At 42.5% G+C, this 18,295-nt stretch overlaps 1 protein-coding gene across 1 annotated transcript; it reads right to left on the bottom strand.

Annotated features, from left to right (window-relative positions):
• Positions 1–7,295: 7,295 nt before the first annotated feature.
• KRTAP7-1 (keratin associated protein 7-1) lies at positions 7,296–7,559 on the bottom strand (the record flags this gene model as incomplete). Its single annotated transcript, XM_080918899.1, has 1 exon — positions 7,296–7,559. The coding sequence occupies one exon, from the start codon at positions 7,557–7,559 to the stop codon at positions 7,296–7,298; it is 264 nt and encodes an 87-aa protein (XP_080775025.1).
• Positions 7,560–18,295: the final 10,736 nt, after the last annotated feature.

The raw sequence follows: 18,295 nt of genomic DNA, 5'->3' as shown, positions 1-18,295 counted from the left end.
GACTTCTGTACTTCTCTGGCTGCTCTGTTTCCAGAGAACTATAAGAAAATCTTTAAATTCATAAACAACTTATGAGAACTAGCTACATTTTACTTGTACATTTAGCTTGTTTTGTGTCTCTATGGAAGAAGGATTAAGGACTACCAGGTAAAATAGATCTACAGCTAGGATAAGGATCCACCCAAAAAACAATGAAGCATGAATTGAGGCACAAACATTAGGAACAAAAATCTGATACCATTTCTTAGACATAATAAAAAAGTAATACAGTTGGAGTTGATGCTGAGATTAAAATTGAAGACTAATAATTACTTAATCTATTGTGACCATTCTGAAAGATCTTATGAATGTCAGTTATGAATAAATTGGCAAGCACATAGCTAATATTTTTTTCTTACCAGTGGCAAACCAGTAGGCATGTGTAACATCAGAAAGACTTCATCTTGGTACTATTAGTTCAAGCCTTGTTTTCCCATTTGCTAAATGTTTACCCATTGGGACACATTCATCTCTAGCAACTTCTTCAACTGAGATCAGTCTCTCTCAAGATATTTGTCAGATTTAAATAAAATTCTAGTCACACCTTTTATAAGCTGTTAACCACTGCGTAGAATGTATGATACTGTTACTGATCAGGAAGAATTGCAATGACGATATCCGTCAGGAGGGGGTGGAAAGGAGGAAACCCAAACAGGGGAAAGGGCTGCACAGCGTCTCTTCCTTAGCACTTACATGGCCTCCTCAGATATGCACAGAGCTTGTCCACTGGGAGAAGGTTCTTAAGTCAATTCCTCCACATCCTGGTTTCAAAGTGTGTACTGTCTTCAACAATCAGAGCTTGCCTTTATGTTTTGGGATGAAGCCAAGGGAAGTGCCTATGTTGATTCTGGAATCTTGGAGAGTCCCTGGACCATGAACTAAAAGAGAAAACTTCCATGTCTGGCACTGAGTTTTCTGTTAGAAAGTCTATATCTTTGGGAAGAGCATTATCAACACAAATGGGTTGATTTCATTTAAACCATTTAATACATATATGCATTTTTGATTAAAAACATGTTGTTTCCCTGTGGTTTTTTCAAACATCCACAGTGTTATTTATCCCACTCCCTTCAGGTATTACTCTATCTTTTTTTCTACCAGTTAAATATCTTCAAAGTTTTTCCTATTTAGCCCTTCAGAGTGCAAAAGAGTGCAAAAATCAAAGAGTAAAAAAATGACCCAATTATAAAGTAGTATAAATTTTTTATGTAGAGTTCTCAAAAGAAGAAAAAAAATGTCTAAGAACTAGCTTCTTTTTAAATTTTGTGATAATTTATTAAACATTTTTATTGGATAGTTTATATATTTACATTTCAAATGTTATCCCCTCTTCCTGCTCCCCCTTCCCATTCCCCTCCCCCTGCATCTATGGGTATTCTTCCCCTCCCACCCACCCATTTCCACCTCACCTCCCCGGCATCCCCTACACTGCGGAAATGAGCCTTCACAAGACCAGGGGCTTCTCCTCCTATTGATGCCCGACAAGGCCATCCTGTGGTACATATGCAGCTGGAGCCATGCTCCCCCACCAGCTGTACTTTTTGGTTGGTGGTTTAGTCCCTGGGAGCTCTGAGGGGTCTGGTTGGTTGATATTGTTGTTCTTCCTATAAGATTGTAAACCCCTTCAGCTCCTTTAGTCCCAGAGCCCCAACTGAGGTTGGCTACAAGCATCTGAATCTGTATCAGTATGGCTCTGGCAGAGCCTCTCAGGAAACATCCATAGCCTGTCAGCAGGCACTCTTTGTCATCCACAAGATTGTCTGGGTTTGGTGACTGTATATGACATGAATCCTCAGGCGGGGCAGTGTCTGAATGGTCTTTCCTTCAGTCTCAGCTCCAGATTTTGTCTCCTATTTCATACTATGAGTATTTTGTTCCCACTTCTAAGAAGGACTGAAGCATCCACTCTTTGGTCTTTCTTCTTCTTGAGCTTTATGTGATCTGTGAATTGTATCTTGTGTATTCAGAGAATTTGGGCTAATATTCACTTATCAGTGAGTGCATACCATATGTGTTCTTTTGTGACTGGGTTACCTCACTCAGGATGATATTTTTTAGTTCCATCCATTTGCCTAAGAATTTCATGAAGTCATTGTTTTTAATAGCTGAGTAGTACTTCATTGTGTAAATTACCACATTTTTGTATCCATTCCTCTATTGAAGGACATCTGGGTTCTTTCCAGCTTCTGGTTATTATAAATAAGGCTGCTATAAACATGGTGGAGCATGTGTTCTTATTATATGTTGGAGCACTGGTATATGTCCAGGCTTGGTATAGCTGGGTCCTCTGGTATTACTATGTCCAATTTTCTGAGGAATACAACCCTGTGAGTTTCTACCTCACGCCAGTCAGAATGACTAAGATCAAAAACTCAGGTGACAGCAGATGCTGGCAAGGATGTAGAGAAAGAGGCTCACTCCTCCATTTTTGGTAAAATTGCAAGTGGTACATCCACTCTGAAAATCAGTCTGGAGGTTCCCCGGATATGGCCTTTTTTATATCTTTAACAATGAGAAAAATGCAAATTAAATTACTTACTGGAGTAAGATAAATGACCAAGTTTTAAAAAAAAAAAAAAAAAAAAAAAAAAAAAAACTGACAATGAACACAGGTTCAATGTGGGGAAAGGAAACTTTCACTCAATGTTGATAAGACTGCAGCCTATTGCTGCCACTCTGCAGATTAGGGTGGAGATCTTTCGAAAACCTAAAAGTAGATCCCCATATAACCCAGCCATTTCACTCTTTGGAATCTGCTCAGAGGAACGGATGTCTGACTGCACAGTGGCTCAGCCATATTCACTGCAGCTCTATTCACAATAGGTATGAAATGGAAACAACCCCAGTGCCCTCCATGGATGAAAGTGTGGTACGCATGCATGATGGCGTTCCGTTCATCAGTAATGATGCAGTCAAATGAATGAAACTAGAAGATGACCCAGACAGAAACACAAATGTCACATCTTCTCTCCTCCTGGTGGGTCTTAGCTCTGACTTTTTAGATTTAAATAAGTGACCTGGTATAATCTAAGAAACCAGGAAGGTAAAGGGACCATAATGGGATGGAAGACCTTTAAAGGAGGTATAGTGAGACTCGGGTGCTGTGAAGAGAGAAATGCAAAGGGTGGAGGGGTCATGGAGGGCAAATGGAGACTACTAAAGAGATCCACAACTAATCAGACTGCAGAGAATGGTAGGCTGTGGGGCCTTCCCAGCTGACACCCCTAAATCTCAGGAAACATCAGAAAGATTGTTAGAACCAAAGAACCAAGGTGTCCACTACCAGGCAGTGACTTCTACATATTACAGGAAAGCTACATCCATGAAGTACCAACAACATGCTTACCCAGGAAGACCTGTGTAATAACAATACCAGGTCATATGCAAGCATGGGGGGGTCACACAAGGCCCCATCCCTAGATGAGAGCTATGGGCAGTTAATGGCTGCAGAGAGAGGTAGAGCCAGCTTCCCAGGGAACAAACCATAATCAGTTATCCAGTAGCAAGTTGTCAGCCCCAAACATACATATACATATTATAAATACATCATATATATATATATATATATATATATTCAACATTAAATAGTTAAAATAACATAATGAGGGGGGAGGGAGGGGTGGGTGGAGGGGAGGGAGGGAGCAAGAGAGGAAGAAAAGAAGGGAGGGAGAAAGGAAGGGAAGGGAGAGAGAGAGGGAGGGAGGGAAAGAGGAAGGGAGAGAGAGAGGGAGGGAGGGAGGAAAGGAGGGAGGGAGGGAGGGAAGGAGGGAGGGAAGGAAGGAAGGAGAGAGGGAGGGAGGGAGGGAATAGAGAAGGAGGGAAGGAGGGAGGGAGGGGGGAAGAGAGAAGGAGGGAAGGAGGGAGGGAGGGAGGGAAGAGAGAAGGAGGGAAGGAGGGAACCTAAAGATGAAGCAAATGTTTCCTTAAAATTCTGAGACAATAGTAATACAGATGCTAGAACTGGATCAGAAACAGAGACAAGTGAGCAAAAGAGAATCAGCTGAAGAGTAGGAGTGAAAATTAACAGGGTCCTTAGAGACCTGTGCTTTACGGTTTGTTGTTTGGACTGAAGGTCAGTCACTGTTGCATTAAAGTGGATCCTGCTTGTCAGTGAACTCTGTTCAATGCATAGCCTTGCAGAGCATCTTCAGAGCATGCCATTCATAAATGAAGGATTGTCTACCATCATAAGAATGACTGCTGTAGCATTTAATGTGCTATCAATGGAAATACTCAACAACAACACTGCAGCAATGCAAACACTTAACATGGATATATTTTACTTTCTAAATTCATCCCCACCAAAGCACTCAGGGATTCTGGGAAAATCCCTACAGCCACCTCTATGCTGGTTCATCCATCTCTGCTGAGGAACGCTGAGGTCACAGCTTCACTTCCATGGTGGTTCTGCAGGATGCACCTCATGTTTCAATAGGAAGGAAAGCCAAGAACTTTCAACAAGCATTTTGCCCATCGTTGTCAAATTAGTTGATGCCAAGAAACACAAAGGCTGAGAACTGACCCAGACTGAAGAGCACTAAAGGGACTTACATGTGCATGGGTGGACCCCGAGGGGAAAGGGAGATACCGGAGTCAGTTCCGGACAACTGACTGAAGGCAGAACAGTGGGTGTGCACGGTGGGTTGGGGGAAACAACAGCAAGGGAATTTGCCTCACTGAAAACTGTAGAAAGTAACTGACATATTTTGAAGGAGACTATTAATCCTCTTTACTATTAAATAGTGGATTTAATTCCCTCTTAATGACATATATATAATGAACACCTACGGGGACTGTGTTCTATCTGGGTGCCCCTAGAAGTTAAAGTGGTGCCCAGTGTTGTCATGACATAGTGAGTGATGTCATGACATAGTGAGTGTCCAACTGAAGGGTTCTTCTTGAAGACAGTCGTCTTCCAAAGCTGTCTCTACCTGCTTGGATGGTTATATAGTTTCAAAGTGCTAAACATAGTGCCCAGAGCCAATGCTTCTTAATGCATAAGTAAATGAGATTTATAATGGACTATGCCATATTTACTCTAATAAAGCAGAAACCCAGAGCCAATAATACATTTTAGTGCATAAGTATATGAGATTTATAATGGACTGTACCGTATTTACTCTTATAAAGTAGAAATCTAACAAGTTAAGTCCATGAACAATTAAATTGAGCATATTCTTAGAGTAAGCGTATGATAAACACTTGACATATAAATGAATAGTTCTTGGTTCAGAATATAATCTGAAAACAAGACTGAGGATGGGCTTCCAGTGGAGCACACACTGCTTCTCAAGTGCTCTTGATGGTAACCATCATTTCAGAGAGTAAAGACTTCCTTTTGCTTACTAACTATCTATGTAATTAGAGTTGAAGAAGTTGAGGAAATGAAACCCACCTGTTAAAAAGGGGGAAATACACTGTGTGAGTTCAACAGTTAGCTTTGCTGTGTTAATAAGACCTTAGGAGTTCCTTAGCTAGATCCAGTTAATTGTGATTAATTCATCGATCTATGGAATTCACATCTCACAAAAGCCAAAAGTACAGATACTAAGAGAATAATTGGTCTACACTGAACTATTTGAGTAACTAAAATTAACAACTGCAGGCTGTTTGGACTAAGTCTGGGACACTTCTCTCTTCTACATTTATTTACATTCACTCTTTAAAGTTTCACACAGTGTGTTTTGATCATAGTCTTCGCCCCCTCTCCCCTTCCTTTTGGTTTGTTTGTTTGTTTGCATTGAGTCCGTCAAGGCCAGTTTGCACTGCTAAAATATTCTTAGGTGTGTGTTAGAGCTTCTGCTGTTGTGTGGTCAACTAAGCAGCAGCGATACTCTTACAGAAATGTTCTCTTCCCTCTCCCAAAAGCTGACAATTGTCAATATTCTTACAGCCTGGGTGAGACTGTGTGACCAGCTCTTATCTACATGCTGAAACATTCTCTGGCTTGGGTTTTAGCAGGCGTTTCACATGCTGCCACAGCCATTGTGAATACAGATGTGCAGCTGCCCTGTTGTGGCCACAGACACTGTTCCCTTAGAGTTAGAAGCTGCTTCCGGCTCTTCCATTCTTTCTGTCTTCTCTTCTGCAGTGGTCCCTGGGCCTTGGATGGAGAAGATGCTGTCTATGTGTTCTATGATGCCTAAGCGTCCTTCTTTTGTTCTCTGCATCTTTCCCAGTTGTGGGTCTTTGTATTAATCATCTATTACAAGTACAAGCTTCTCAGATGGGTGCTGAAAGATGCATTGATCTGTGGGTTTAATAATAACATTGGCATTGGTTTAATATTAAATCCAATTGGTAAAACAATACTAGGTTCTCCTCCAGGATTTTGGCCCAATAATATGCCCAGCTATGAGTTTCTTCATCTTGTGGAGTGGATCTCAAATCTAGTCAGAGAGTGACTCTTATTTCCTTGATAGTCATACCACTTTTACACCAGTGGGCATGGTTTGCACATATACACACACACACACACACACACACACACACACACACACACACAAGTTAAAATATTTTCTTTACAATAGGGCAACAGTGCCCTACCTAGACACCAGAGGCTGGCAAATTAAGAGCCAAGTGCAAGAAATTGGTTATTTTCTTTGGAGTTCATGGCCAAGGAGGACCTATAGACCCAACAACATTAAGATTATTACCATTGCTCTTGTTGCCTTCCAGAACATGATGGTAAGACCCTAATGCTGAAGACACCCTACACTTGAATCAGAGAACATGGAGAAACAAGCTGGGACTGACCTGGTAGCTTCATCCCTGCTGGCTTGCTTTCAAGTGCTGGATGGTGCTATGTGCACACTGCTGGAGGAGAAAAGTGATCCTCAGCCATACCCACTTGTAAACATTAGTTAAGATCAGCCATTAGAGATCAGAAATGGCTGATAAATTCAAGAGCACACAAAACACAGCAAAACAGAAGAGCAGAACAAAAGTATGTATAATGCATGAAAGAAATTTATTAGGAGACTAACAGCAAGACCCTGCCCACACACCCCGACTGGAAAGACATTTATGTTGATGTGGTTTTCAGTCTCTCATGAAAGAGTATGTCTTGCTTCTCTTAGCTGTGGATGACTTTCAGCCTAGAGATGGGCTCCTGCTCAGGATTACTGAAGAACCAGACCACAGTAAGTAGTCTGTATCCTGCAGCCACCATGGGAGACTGGAAGGCAGACACTGCTTTTCAGGTTGTTTCTTGTGATGTAGCTGAGGGTCCTGTAGTCTCCAGAGCCATCGGTCCATCAGTAGGTGCTGTAGCCAAAGCCAGAGCCAGAGCCCCATGGCCTGTAAAAGCTGCTGCCATAGCAACAGCCTGGATTGTTGAAGTTACTAACACCACCATAGCAGAAGTTGCGGGAACTGTAGATGGTTCCACAGCCGTGGTTCAGGGGAGAGCCCAGAGGCACAACACAGTTCAGGGGGGTGGCTCTGTAGGTCCCATGGAAGTTGGTTCCATAGCAAGGATACCCTGGGAAGTAGTTTCCACAGCAGAAATAACGAGTCATGGTGGCGGATGTGGAGAGAGAGTTGGATAGACTGTGAAGAATGAGTTACTGAGGTGTGAATGAAGCATCTCCCCCGCACTCTGCTTTTTATACCTTGAGCTGGTGGACATGACACACCAGTCACTGCACACCTTCCCTCGAATTTGCATAAATAAACCTATTATTTTCCAATAAAATGAGCATAAAGGAACCCACAGACTCTTTGCCCACATTTTTGCTAGCTTTTCTGTTTACAAAAGAATGTGTGCTATCTTCAAAGCCAGTGACCATCCTTGACACACCACGGAATGCTTTTCATAGATGCCCGGTGGTTTAACTACTGCCCTGATTGCATCATCTGAGGCTCTAAATCTTCTGCCTAGAAACCCCTCCCAGTTGACATAACTAGGCTAAGAAAAGCTTTGGAGAGAACATAAACACCCAAGCCACAGTAGAACCAGTCTCTGGGATCTTTTACTCTTGGGCAAAAAATATTCTAAAACATTAGACGAGAACACTACAGACGTCACTAAACTTGTTTCCTTTATCTTTCCGTAATACTGGCAGTTGAGAGAAGAGCTTGTCTGGTGGTGAAGAACATCACTAAGGACCAGGTAACACTAGTGGCTGCAGAGTAATGTGGATATTTTAGATACTGCCGAATTGTTGGCTTTTAAACAGCTTGTTTCGTATAAGTTCATCTCGATATTTTTTTTTCAAGAGCATTACATAAAAAAAAATCATCTGAACAATTCTTTTTAATAGGCCATGAAGTTGAGAGGAAGATAGGAAATACATTGGTAGAAAAGTGGAGGAGGGAGAGGGGGAGACACGGTGTATACTTGTATTAATTTGTAATTAAAAATGAACAAATCTTTTCATGGAGGCTATGAGGGCATCATATAGCTCAGGAAAGAAAACTACCAGTAATTTTCATCTGTCTCCTTTATGAGCATCTTCCTTGTTAACACACATTTTTTATGGAGAACATACAATCTTTACTCATAAATCTAAATCATTGCCAAACTGTCTTGTTGTGGTGGTGGTGTGCAGGAACCAAGTGGACTAGGGCCCATTTCAAAGTCATATTGTACCACATTTGGTTCTGAGTAGTTGCTAGTAAACTAAGCCTGAGAGCCATGACCCAGTTAAAAAAATCCATGTTACATTCCTGAACATAGGGTGTCCTCTTCTGCTCCCCACTGTGTTATGAGCAATCTTCCTTGCGATGAGGAAATCATACCACATTTGAATTTAAAATGCTAAATCTGTACCAAATTAAATAGTTAATAAATAGCCATCTTCCTATGTGAATGAAAGTCTATAGTCATTAAAAAGAAAAGTAGCAAATTTAGCTGGGCTTTGCGGTATATACCTACAATCCTAGCACTTCAGAATTCAAAGCCAACATCAGCTACAGAGAGAGAAACAGAAACAATGCTTTATGCATATCCAATAGGCAAAATGAATTACTCCCACCAGAACTGATTTACTGAGATTTTTTTTTCTTGGATTCTATCTACAAAATATTTTAAGTAGATATTGCTTTATAAAATTATCAAATTTATGAAGGTTTGTATTTACAAAAAAAATAAGAAACAAAATCATCTTTGAATTCATTTTTAGGATAAAGAATGAATTAATAATATATTTCAACATATCAACATATCAATATATATATGCTTCACATGGACTCACAGAAAAACCAAATACTATTGTTCTGCTAAAGAAACATTGTAATAAACTGACTCCTAATGACATTCTGCTATACTCATAAATAATGTCTTACTCGGGTACCATACACTCCTTCTGCAGGAGATGGGAACTTATACAGAGATCCACAGCTGGACAATGTGCAGAGAGTAAGAGACCTTGGCACACCCAGTCCTAAATGGAATGTCTTCATCAAGCCCCTCCCCGTCAGGATTCAAGGATCCAGAAGAGGAGACAGAAAGAGTGTAATAGTCACAAGACACGAAGAACACTTAGAAAACAAGGTCCGCTGAATCTACAAGATCAATATACATGTGAACTTAGAGAAAGTGAGGCAATTTTCACAGAGCCTACAGAAATCCAAGCTCAATCTCAGCACTGAGGGCCAGAAATGGACACAAGCTCCCATCCCTAAACATGAAGCTATCACCAACTGACAACTATTTACAAAAAGAAAAAGGAAAAAGAAAAAAGAGAGAAAGAAAGGAGAGAGGGGAAGAAGGAAGGAAGGAAGGAAGGAAGGAAGGAAGGAAGGAAGGAAGGAAGGAGGGAGGGAGGGAGGGAGGGAGGGAAGGAAGGAAGGAAGGAAGGAGGGAGGGAGGGAGGGAGGGAGGGAGGGAGGGAAGGAAGGAAGGAAGGAAGGAAGGAAGGAAGGAAGGAAGGAAGGAAAGAAAGAGGAAAGAAAGAAGGAAGATTCGTTTCTCCAACAGAGTCACACTGGGTATACAAACTATATACTTAGCAGTAGATGGTCAATGAACTCAATGGTATTTTTGGAGGTTTTTGTGTCTCATAATGCTTTGTCTGGGCATGTTTCACCAACTGGTCTTTTGCTCATGTATCATGGCTTCCACTTTTGTGTTTTTTATGCTGTGTGTTTCTGTCTGTCTGTCTGTCTGTCTGTCTGTCTGTGTGTTTCTTATGATTTTTATTTTATTTGTTTTGTTTTTGCTGTCTGTTTTGTTGCATTCTCTTTTGTTTGATTTTTTTTCTCTGTTTTCTAAAGAGAAAGAGAGAGGGAACATGAAATTGGAAGAGTTGGGAGGTGGGGAGAGTCTGGCAGGAGATGAAATGTAAAACTAAGGGCAGAATACTCTGTGTGAAGCATGGGAATTTGATGAACTCCACATAAGATAATACAGGAAAGTTGAGTCATTTGTAATTGAAAATGGCCTGTGACCATTAAGTGGTTCCTTTTACCAGATCACTGCAACCTGCAATTTAGAATGCTGCCACCAGGGGGCAGTACATTTCACTTAGAGTGTACTTAGAGGTTGGGGTTCTCCGGGGAAACAGGTGAAGAGTCCTATGTAGGCAATTCAGGAGCTCTTTTTTAACCAGAGCATGAGATTTTGGGAAGTAATTACTCTTAGTGCCTGAGATGACTTTCATGAACTCAGGACCAATCTTTGCACAGATGTTAAGTAAGCAAGCATCCTTGTTTGGCTACTGCACTGCACTGGCCTGAGCTGCGTATCTCACACAGAAAAGCGTGTAGCACACTCATTGCATGTATCCTGGGTCCTTAAACTCGGGTGATAAGGATGAAAAATGGAGATGCCTCATTTGCCTTCTTCACTCGCGTCTGCTCTCTGCCTCCTGTCTGACTGGAAATGGGGGGTGAACTATTGACACTCCAGGAATCTTCCCAGAGAAAAATCCCCCTGAATGGCCAGTTTTAGTTAATCCAAGTCAAAGGAAAACGGTTCGTTTCCTCCTCTGCTTACTTGTTTTCCTGAGTCCTATTAGACTCGGGAAAATATTTTATTATTCAGTATTAATTTTTTATTCTAAATATGAGTAATAATGAATATTCATGAAGAGGTCGTTCAATGTTAAGCTCTGCTCTACACTCTACGTAGGATATTTATTCATATATTTTCCAAATAGAATGCTGAATGGTCCATAAATGAGATGATGTGCCGTGCACTTGACAGACACTAATTTAATGTTTACAATGATCCTGTGATGTGAGGGCTATGGTAATTTATATGAGATTCAGCTCCAGAAAAGATGAAGAACACTGCCTGGAGTGACATACTTACCACTCAGCAGAATCAAACTGCAAACCCACGTGATCTCCTCCAAGCATTATCCTAGCTGCTTCCCTACACTGCATCTGTGATGTCATTAAAACCTTTAAAGGGGCAGCCTTTAAAGCGCTTCAGATGTGCGGTCCACTGTGCTGTTTTTCTTGACCATACCAGCCAGTAAAGGCTCATTTTGGCTGCAGGAGCAAGCTACCCCGAGGTGTCATGCTTTGAAAGAGCTCAACAATTTCATATCCGCTTCGCTCCTGTTTCTCGGGCTGATGAGCGTCGCGGCTGAGCACTCATGACCCAGAGACTTAAGGTGGAGTAGAGCTATCAAGACCTGGAATACCAGAGGCAGGGACCACGGCCGCAGACAGCACTAAGCAGTCCTTGAAGAGTTTCTCTGGCCATCAAGTTTCGCTCCTCTTCTTGTCTCTGAAAGTCTGGCCACTTCTCTGTGTCCTTGTTAGGAAGTGAAACTCTGTACCGCACAAACAACACAGCCCAAGGAAGTGTAGGACTTAAAGCAGCATGTCTTTCCACCAAAGTCACCATGTCCCCTTCTGCCTGGGAATGGAAGGTCCTGCTCGGTAGAAGGAATTGGCTCAGTAGAAGGGAATGTGTTTGACCGCAACTCTCGCCGATGCCTGCATGCTCTTGAGACTGTGACCGCCTGTTCCAGTGTAGAGGGCCCCACACAACACTCATAAGAAAAGAGCTGGCCCCTAACCAAGTCCCCTCCCCCCACCAAAGATCTCACCTGACCAGGTAAAGAGTAACTCCTGCATTTCCTTGAGCAGCCACACCTCAGTGAGGAGAGGTTTGACTCACCCATTGGAACCCAGACTCCAGAAAAGGCCACTGAAAAATTCATAAACCTCAATGAGATCACTACAGCTGAGAAACTCTGTAGACTGCAGAAATAGACTCACCTGCAACCGCAATGGCGTGTCCCAGACCAGCAACATCTTAACACACAACCTCATTAGACGTCTCTCTCTAGGAAAGCGACTCTGTAAAATCGGAGACAGTGTTAACAGAGGAACACGAGAAGCATGGAAACATGGCGCCACCAAAGAACCCCATTTCCTCTCCTGCCACGGACTCCAAAAAAAAAAAGAAATCTGCTGTAAAAGTTTCAAAATAATGATCTCCAGCAAGAGGCTCGGTGAGATGCAGCACACACAGGCAGCGCAGCAGGGTCCAAAGCAGTTCTGATTTGAACAAAGATGCACACAGGTAACTAGAGATCATTTACTCTTTAATTGTGGAGCCGAAGACTCAAATTAACAGTCAAAAGAATGTTCAAGAACACCCATCACAGACTAGACCGAAAAGAAAAAAACACGCTTTCGAATTTGCAGGCCGTGATAGAAAATAAACACGTTAGAGGCAAAAACAATAAATGAACATAACAGAAATGTATAAATCAAGGCAAACCAAAAGATCCATGAGGCACCATTGAGCCAACGGATGCTCACGCGGAAGAGACACAGACAATTAAGTGAGTAACAGTTCAAATTTTCCCAAGCCTTGGGAGAGATAGAGATATCTGGTCCACAAAGCCCCGTGGTACAATCAGAACAACAGAGAGAGGGCTTCTCCGGGACAAAGGATGAAACATAAAAATGCTGTGAATGAAGATGTCCGGCGAGGACTGTGTGCACCAGGGCGAGAGGCTGATTAACTACACTTCAGTGAGCATGGAGAAGCTGGCATGCCGCTGGCCCACAGCCTGGTATAATTCATCTTGGATGAAATAAGTCCTCATCTAGCCCTAAGTCAGAGCAAGAAGCCTGTTAGTGGCAGGGAAAGCCCCTAACATCCTGAAAAACAGATTTTATAAAATTGGAAATATATTAATTTAACAAAACCCTATTCTCCACCAATGGAGAGACTAAAATTGCTGTCAGATAGCAGGTAAGACTGACATCTAAGATTCCTCCACCTGCTATTCCTACCCACTTAATGTCTTCACCAAGGAACTTTGTACATGCCTTGATTTATACATTTCTTCGTCCCATTACTGCCTCCATGTTGAAACACTATAACCAGCGGAAACCTGTATTCCCCAGCCATGCCCACTCTAATTTGGTCTAATTTTTCTTTTATTCGCCTGAGAGCTATGGTTTTTGCACCAGCAGAGGTAAAAATTTATAATCAATTTCAGAAATGCTCCATTATTTTAATGCTGAAACACGAATTCCCACATCTCTGGTAAGAATATTAAAAACAAAAAGTCAGAGAAGCAACCACAGCTACAACAAAATTATAAAAAGATGTCTCTTAGAGTAACAAAGTCACTGCATGAGATTTTTATGCAAACCTCACAACACATATAAAAATTGAAAATAAAAGCTTATCACCCAGAACCAACCCAGCAAACTACAAACACAAAGGAGAAAGGAAGAGAGAACAACAAAATATCTAAAAAACAATCACAAAACAACAGCAATACAGGGCTTCATACAACATCCCATCTGGCTGCAGCAAAGTGCACGCTCTCCCCAAGAGCAAACAGAATGCTCTCCAGGATAAGCTGAATAGCTGACCCCAAAACAAATGTGAGTCCCTTTAAGTCGCCTCAAGTCTTTTCCTGGTCACATGGTGCAACCCTCGAACCCACTCTTGGATGGCCCTTCAGGAACGTTATGAATATAGAAAAACTGAACAGGGTGCTCTCAGACGACATGCACGTCTGCGCAGGAGTATTTTTGTTTAATTCCACATGCAACTGAAAAGAAATACGACACACCCAAAGATGTGGGAAAACTGTGGGGTGAATCTCTAAAACCCGTGCTATAAGGTCAGCGCCACCCTGAGGAGCTGGGAAGGACTAGTCACCGGGTGCTAAGCTGTAGGCAAGCAGAGAAAATTGTTGTGGTGCTCTGTCACACAATAGAGGGTGGTAGGCAGCAATAAGACCTTGTACGTTTCAGAGTTGCCAGAGAAGAGGTTTCTAAGTGCTCTCTTCCATGGGGAGCGGATGGATCTGAGTCTGCTAATTATCCTGATTTAATCATTAAACAGTGTACACATGTAAGTCACCATAAATGTGCACCATCATTACATGTCAATAAATAGATATTGTAAACATATGTTAGTATTGCTTTTGGAAACATACTCCAAGAGATTATACTCTAAAAGATAAATGGGAAATGTAAAAACATTTTATGTTTTAGAGGTGAGAAAATTTTTAAATATATTTAAGATGGGTGTCTTAGAGTGAGAAACTTAATCAGCTATTATTTGAGATTGCTCAGTAGCTTTTTTTCCCACTTTGTTCTTCTACAAGCAATCACTGATGTAACTGAAGAAAAGGTTGTCATATTAGCCTTCCAAAGGAAGCCCCCTTAACTATCATTGGAAAAATAAGAATTTATTTAGAGCAATTTTTTATTTACTTATTTATGTGTATCTGTTATCTAAAGAAACAGTCAATAACTGTCTAAAAGGAAGAAATGAGGCTGGAAAGGATTGAGGCTGTCATTTAGGAACTGTACCTTATCATTTTTTGTGACTATCTTTATTGGGCATCAAAGTACCTCACCACCTCTCCTACCTATATAACCGTGCAGATAGGAATCATCTTGCTGTAAATTCTAATCTGCTTCAAGCAGGTATAAAGTTATGACCCTCACCTCTCTCCTTTAGCAACAGTTACCACTACCCTGAGGGGTCTAGGTGGTGCTTGAGCAGGTAATCTAGGTGTCCTAGATAAACCTCTAACCAAAGCCTATGGTAGTGCAGCATCTTGAGGAATGAGCCTAGGGAATCAGGCATGCCACTCAGCTGTGCCCAGCTTGCTCAGATAATTGTCATTTGAAATCCCAGTCCTCCTGCTTAACTCTCCTTTTCCCCTTGTCCCTGCTCCTAAAGAAAAGGTCACAGCAACTCGTTTCTCTGAGACCTTACTTTCTGGAAACCCAGACCAGACTACCATCTCAGACACTGTTCAATGCGGTCTCTGTTGAAATATAAGTCACGTGAAATAGTCTGCTGTGGGAATGCTTTTCATAGTGATGTCAGAGGCTACACCCATCATGTCTCCCACCTCAGACTACCTAAGCATGACCTGGACAAGATGGTGTCGATGGACGTGCCAAGTGGAAAGCTCTGGAGGCCTCAGCCTATGCAAAGAACTACAGGAAACTACGGAATGCCAAGAGCAAGAGAAAATGTCTTCCCCGGGCAAGGGCTCACTGATAGGTTGTGTGTGTGTGTATGTATTTGTGTGTTTGTGTGTCTGTGTGTGTGTGTGTGTTCCTTTAAGGGGTATACTTCTTTGATCTTTAGTGTGTTAAGGATTATATAGTCATCTCTTTGGTCACCCCAAAAGGAAACCTCGTGACCCATGATATTCATTTCCCATCCTGAGCCATTAAGCTATGGATTTCACCAATCTGGGAATTTAGTGCAAGTGGAATCATACAGTCTGTGGCTTCTCTCCCCACGTCTCTCTATACCACCTAGCTTTTCTTAGTGACTCATCCCTTTTGCGTCCAAACAGCACCAGGCTACACATTCTGCTCACTGGTTCATCCGTCAACAGACGTCTAATTTATCTATACTGTGGAGCTAACACCAGTTCGAATAGTGTGAGCATCAGAGTACAGATGAGTTTGAACACGCCCTAACTCAGCATCTTCATTTCCCTCCAGACATTCACATCCACTCCAGTCTGTCACATTTCAGTCAATAACAGGAGCCTTATTTCTTGAAACGTGATTTTCTTCTTCATCACGATTTCCTCATCCAGCCTGTCACCAGGCTGAGTCAGTCATACCTCAAAAAATAGACTTCAATCCCAGCAGCTTCTTCTGTCCCCACTGCTCCCATATGGGCAGACGCCAGCACTGCTGCCCAGAACTCTGGCCACAGCCTCCACCCTGACTCCTCTACAGGACCCTTCTGCTGCTACTACCTTCCCAAGTTAAACTACTCTACCCACCTAAGAAGCCCTCAGTGACGCCCTGTTCTTAGAGGAAATAAAGGTTAAATCTTACCATGACCGGTTTCCAAACTCTTCTCATAACACATTTCTCCCTTCTTCTATTAGAGTCATGATGCTCTCCTTCTACCCTTCATCCACGCGAAAGGCATCATCCCTGTGTATCTCCAGCCCTGGATGCCCACCTGCCTCTTGTGTAATCTCCAACGAAGCAGCAAACGGCAAGTAATCAGGAGACCAGCAACCAACCAAGTTAGAGGAAGTAAGTCTATGAAGTGCTCGGCTCTAAATGGAGCATCTATATCCTATCCTTCCCCTCAAGACTCGGGGATCTTTGCAGAAGAGGGGCAGAAAGATCGCTAAGAACCAGAAGGAATGGGTATCCATCACAAAACAGTACTTGCCGGACAGGATAGCACAAGGGCACACATCAGCTGGGGACCTATGTGCAAAGCTCACACAAGATCAAACCATATACTTAAAGCCATAATGCCATGATGGGTCTGAGAAAGATGGAGGGCATCCACTGAATTTAGCAAGGTGCTGATGTCTAGTGAAGAAGGAGGAGGGGAGGAAGGAGAGGAAGAGGAGGAGGAGGGAGAAGTTTCATTCCTAATGAAACACAAATCAAAAACCAGTCATTGTTGTAATAGACGGCAGGGCCCTGAGTTCTGCCAGCAGTGGTGTGGCCCTGGCAGTGGGTGAGACTGGGTCCCCAGCTCAGCGGTTGCCCTGCTGCAGAGTATACAGCATAAAGTAAAGCGATTCCCAGAATCCCGACCCCACAGAAACTGAGAAAATAAACGGGTGCTATTTTCACACCGGTGAGTAATACTAGTTACCCAGTAATTGAGTAATCTGGTGTACACACACGCACGCACGCACACGCACACACACACACACACACACACACATACGCACGCACACACACGCCATCTTTAATCCAGTCATTTTTTTCATCATCATTTTATTTATTCATTTTACATCCCGATTGCAGCCTTCATCCCCCCTGTCCTCCCAGTCCCACCCTCAAAACCCCTCTCCCCGTTGCCCCCTCCTTTTCTCCTCAAAGAAGGGAGCCCCGCCATGGGTACCAGCCTACCCTGGTACATCAAGTCCCAAGAGGACTGAGCGCATTCTCTCCCACTGAGGCCTGACGAGGCCCCCCGGGTGAGCCAGTAAATTTAAAACATTATCTCAAATACATTCGAGTATACTCTCTGTGTTAGTGCCAGCCACCAACGGACATCGCATTAAAGCCCCCTACACTCTTTGCCTGAATTTAAAGTGTATCATTCTGCGTATCGCCCTGCACAAGAAAGGGAGTGCCAGTCAGGTCCTCTAAGTGTTCCAAAGCAAGTTAACTTCCCTCTGCGTTGTACTCTCCAAAGAACTCCCTATCCTCCTGTGCATGCTCAGTCTGTACTTCTCTCGTCCAGGGACTCTGCATCTCTGTTCTCCACGGATACAAAGCTTTCCCTAGTTTTGCAAGGTGGTCGTGATTTATTCCTTTTTAAAGATGGCGTCTTTTTCTATCCTTTCTAGGCCTGAGGGAAGAGAATAGGAAGTGGGCGACTGTATTTAGCTTGTCGTTTTGATACACTACCCTTTTCAAGGCAATTTTCAAAATATTATGCTGCCTCCCCCAAAATCCATTTATAGGCCTTTTTCCTGTAACTAAAGTCTGGCAGGGGCTTTTTACGGTAGTTCTTGTAAGCGCTATGCACCATTATAAATTACATCTACGAAGAGCGGATGACGGCACCGCCAGACGTTCATACAATAAGTTATAACACAGCATAACTCTGGGCATCGAGGCTCTGTCCTCCTTGAGGTAAAGCATTAAGCTTTGTGAGTCAGTGATTTCATTCTAAACTAGAAAGGAAGCTGAGGTACGGCGTAGGGAATCCCCCCAAAAGATTTAGATAGACAGAGACAGAGGGAAAAGAAGGAAAACAAGAGGCGCCAGACACTGAGAGGGACCTGAGCAGCCTATGTTCCTGAACGAAGATACAAGTGAGAAAAAAATAAAAGAAAAAAGAAAAAAAAACAAGTTCAAC

This window comes from Micromys minutus (genome assembly GCF_963924665.1).
Source record: "Micromys minutus genome assembly, chromosome: 7".
NCBI lineage: Eukaryota > Metazoa > Chordata > Mammalia > Rodentia > Muridae > Micromys > Micromys minutus.
Note: the sequence above shows the minus strand (reverse complement) of the source record. Positions and strands in the feature narration are given on the sequence as shown.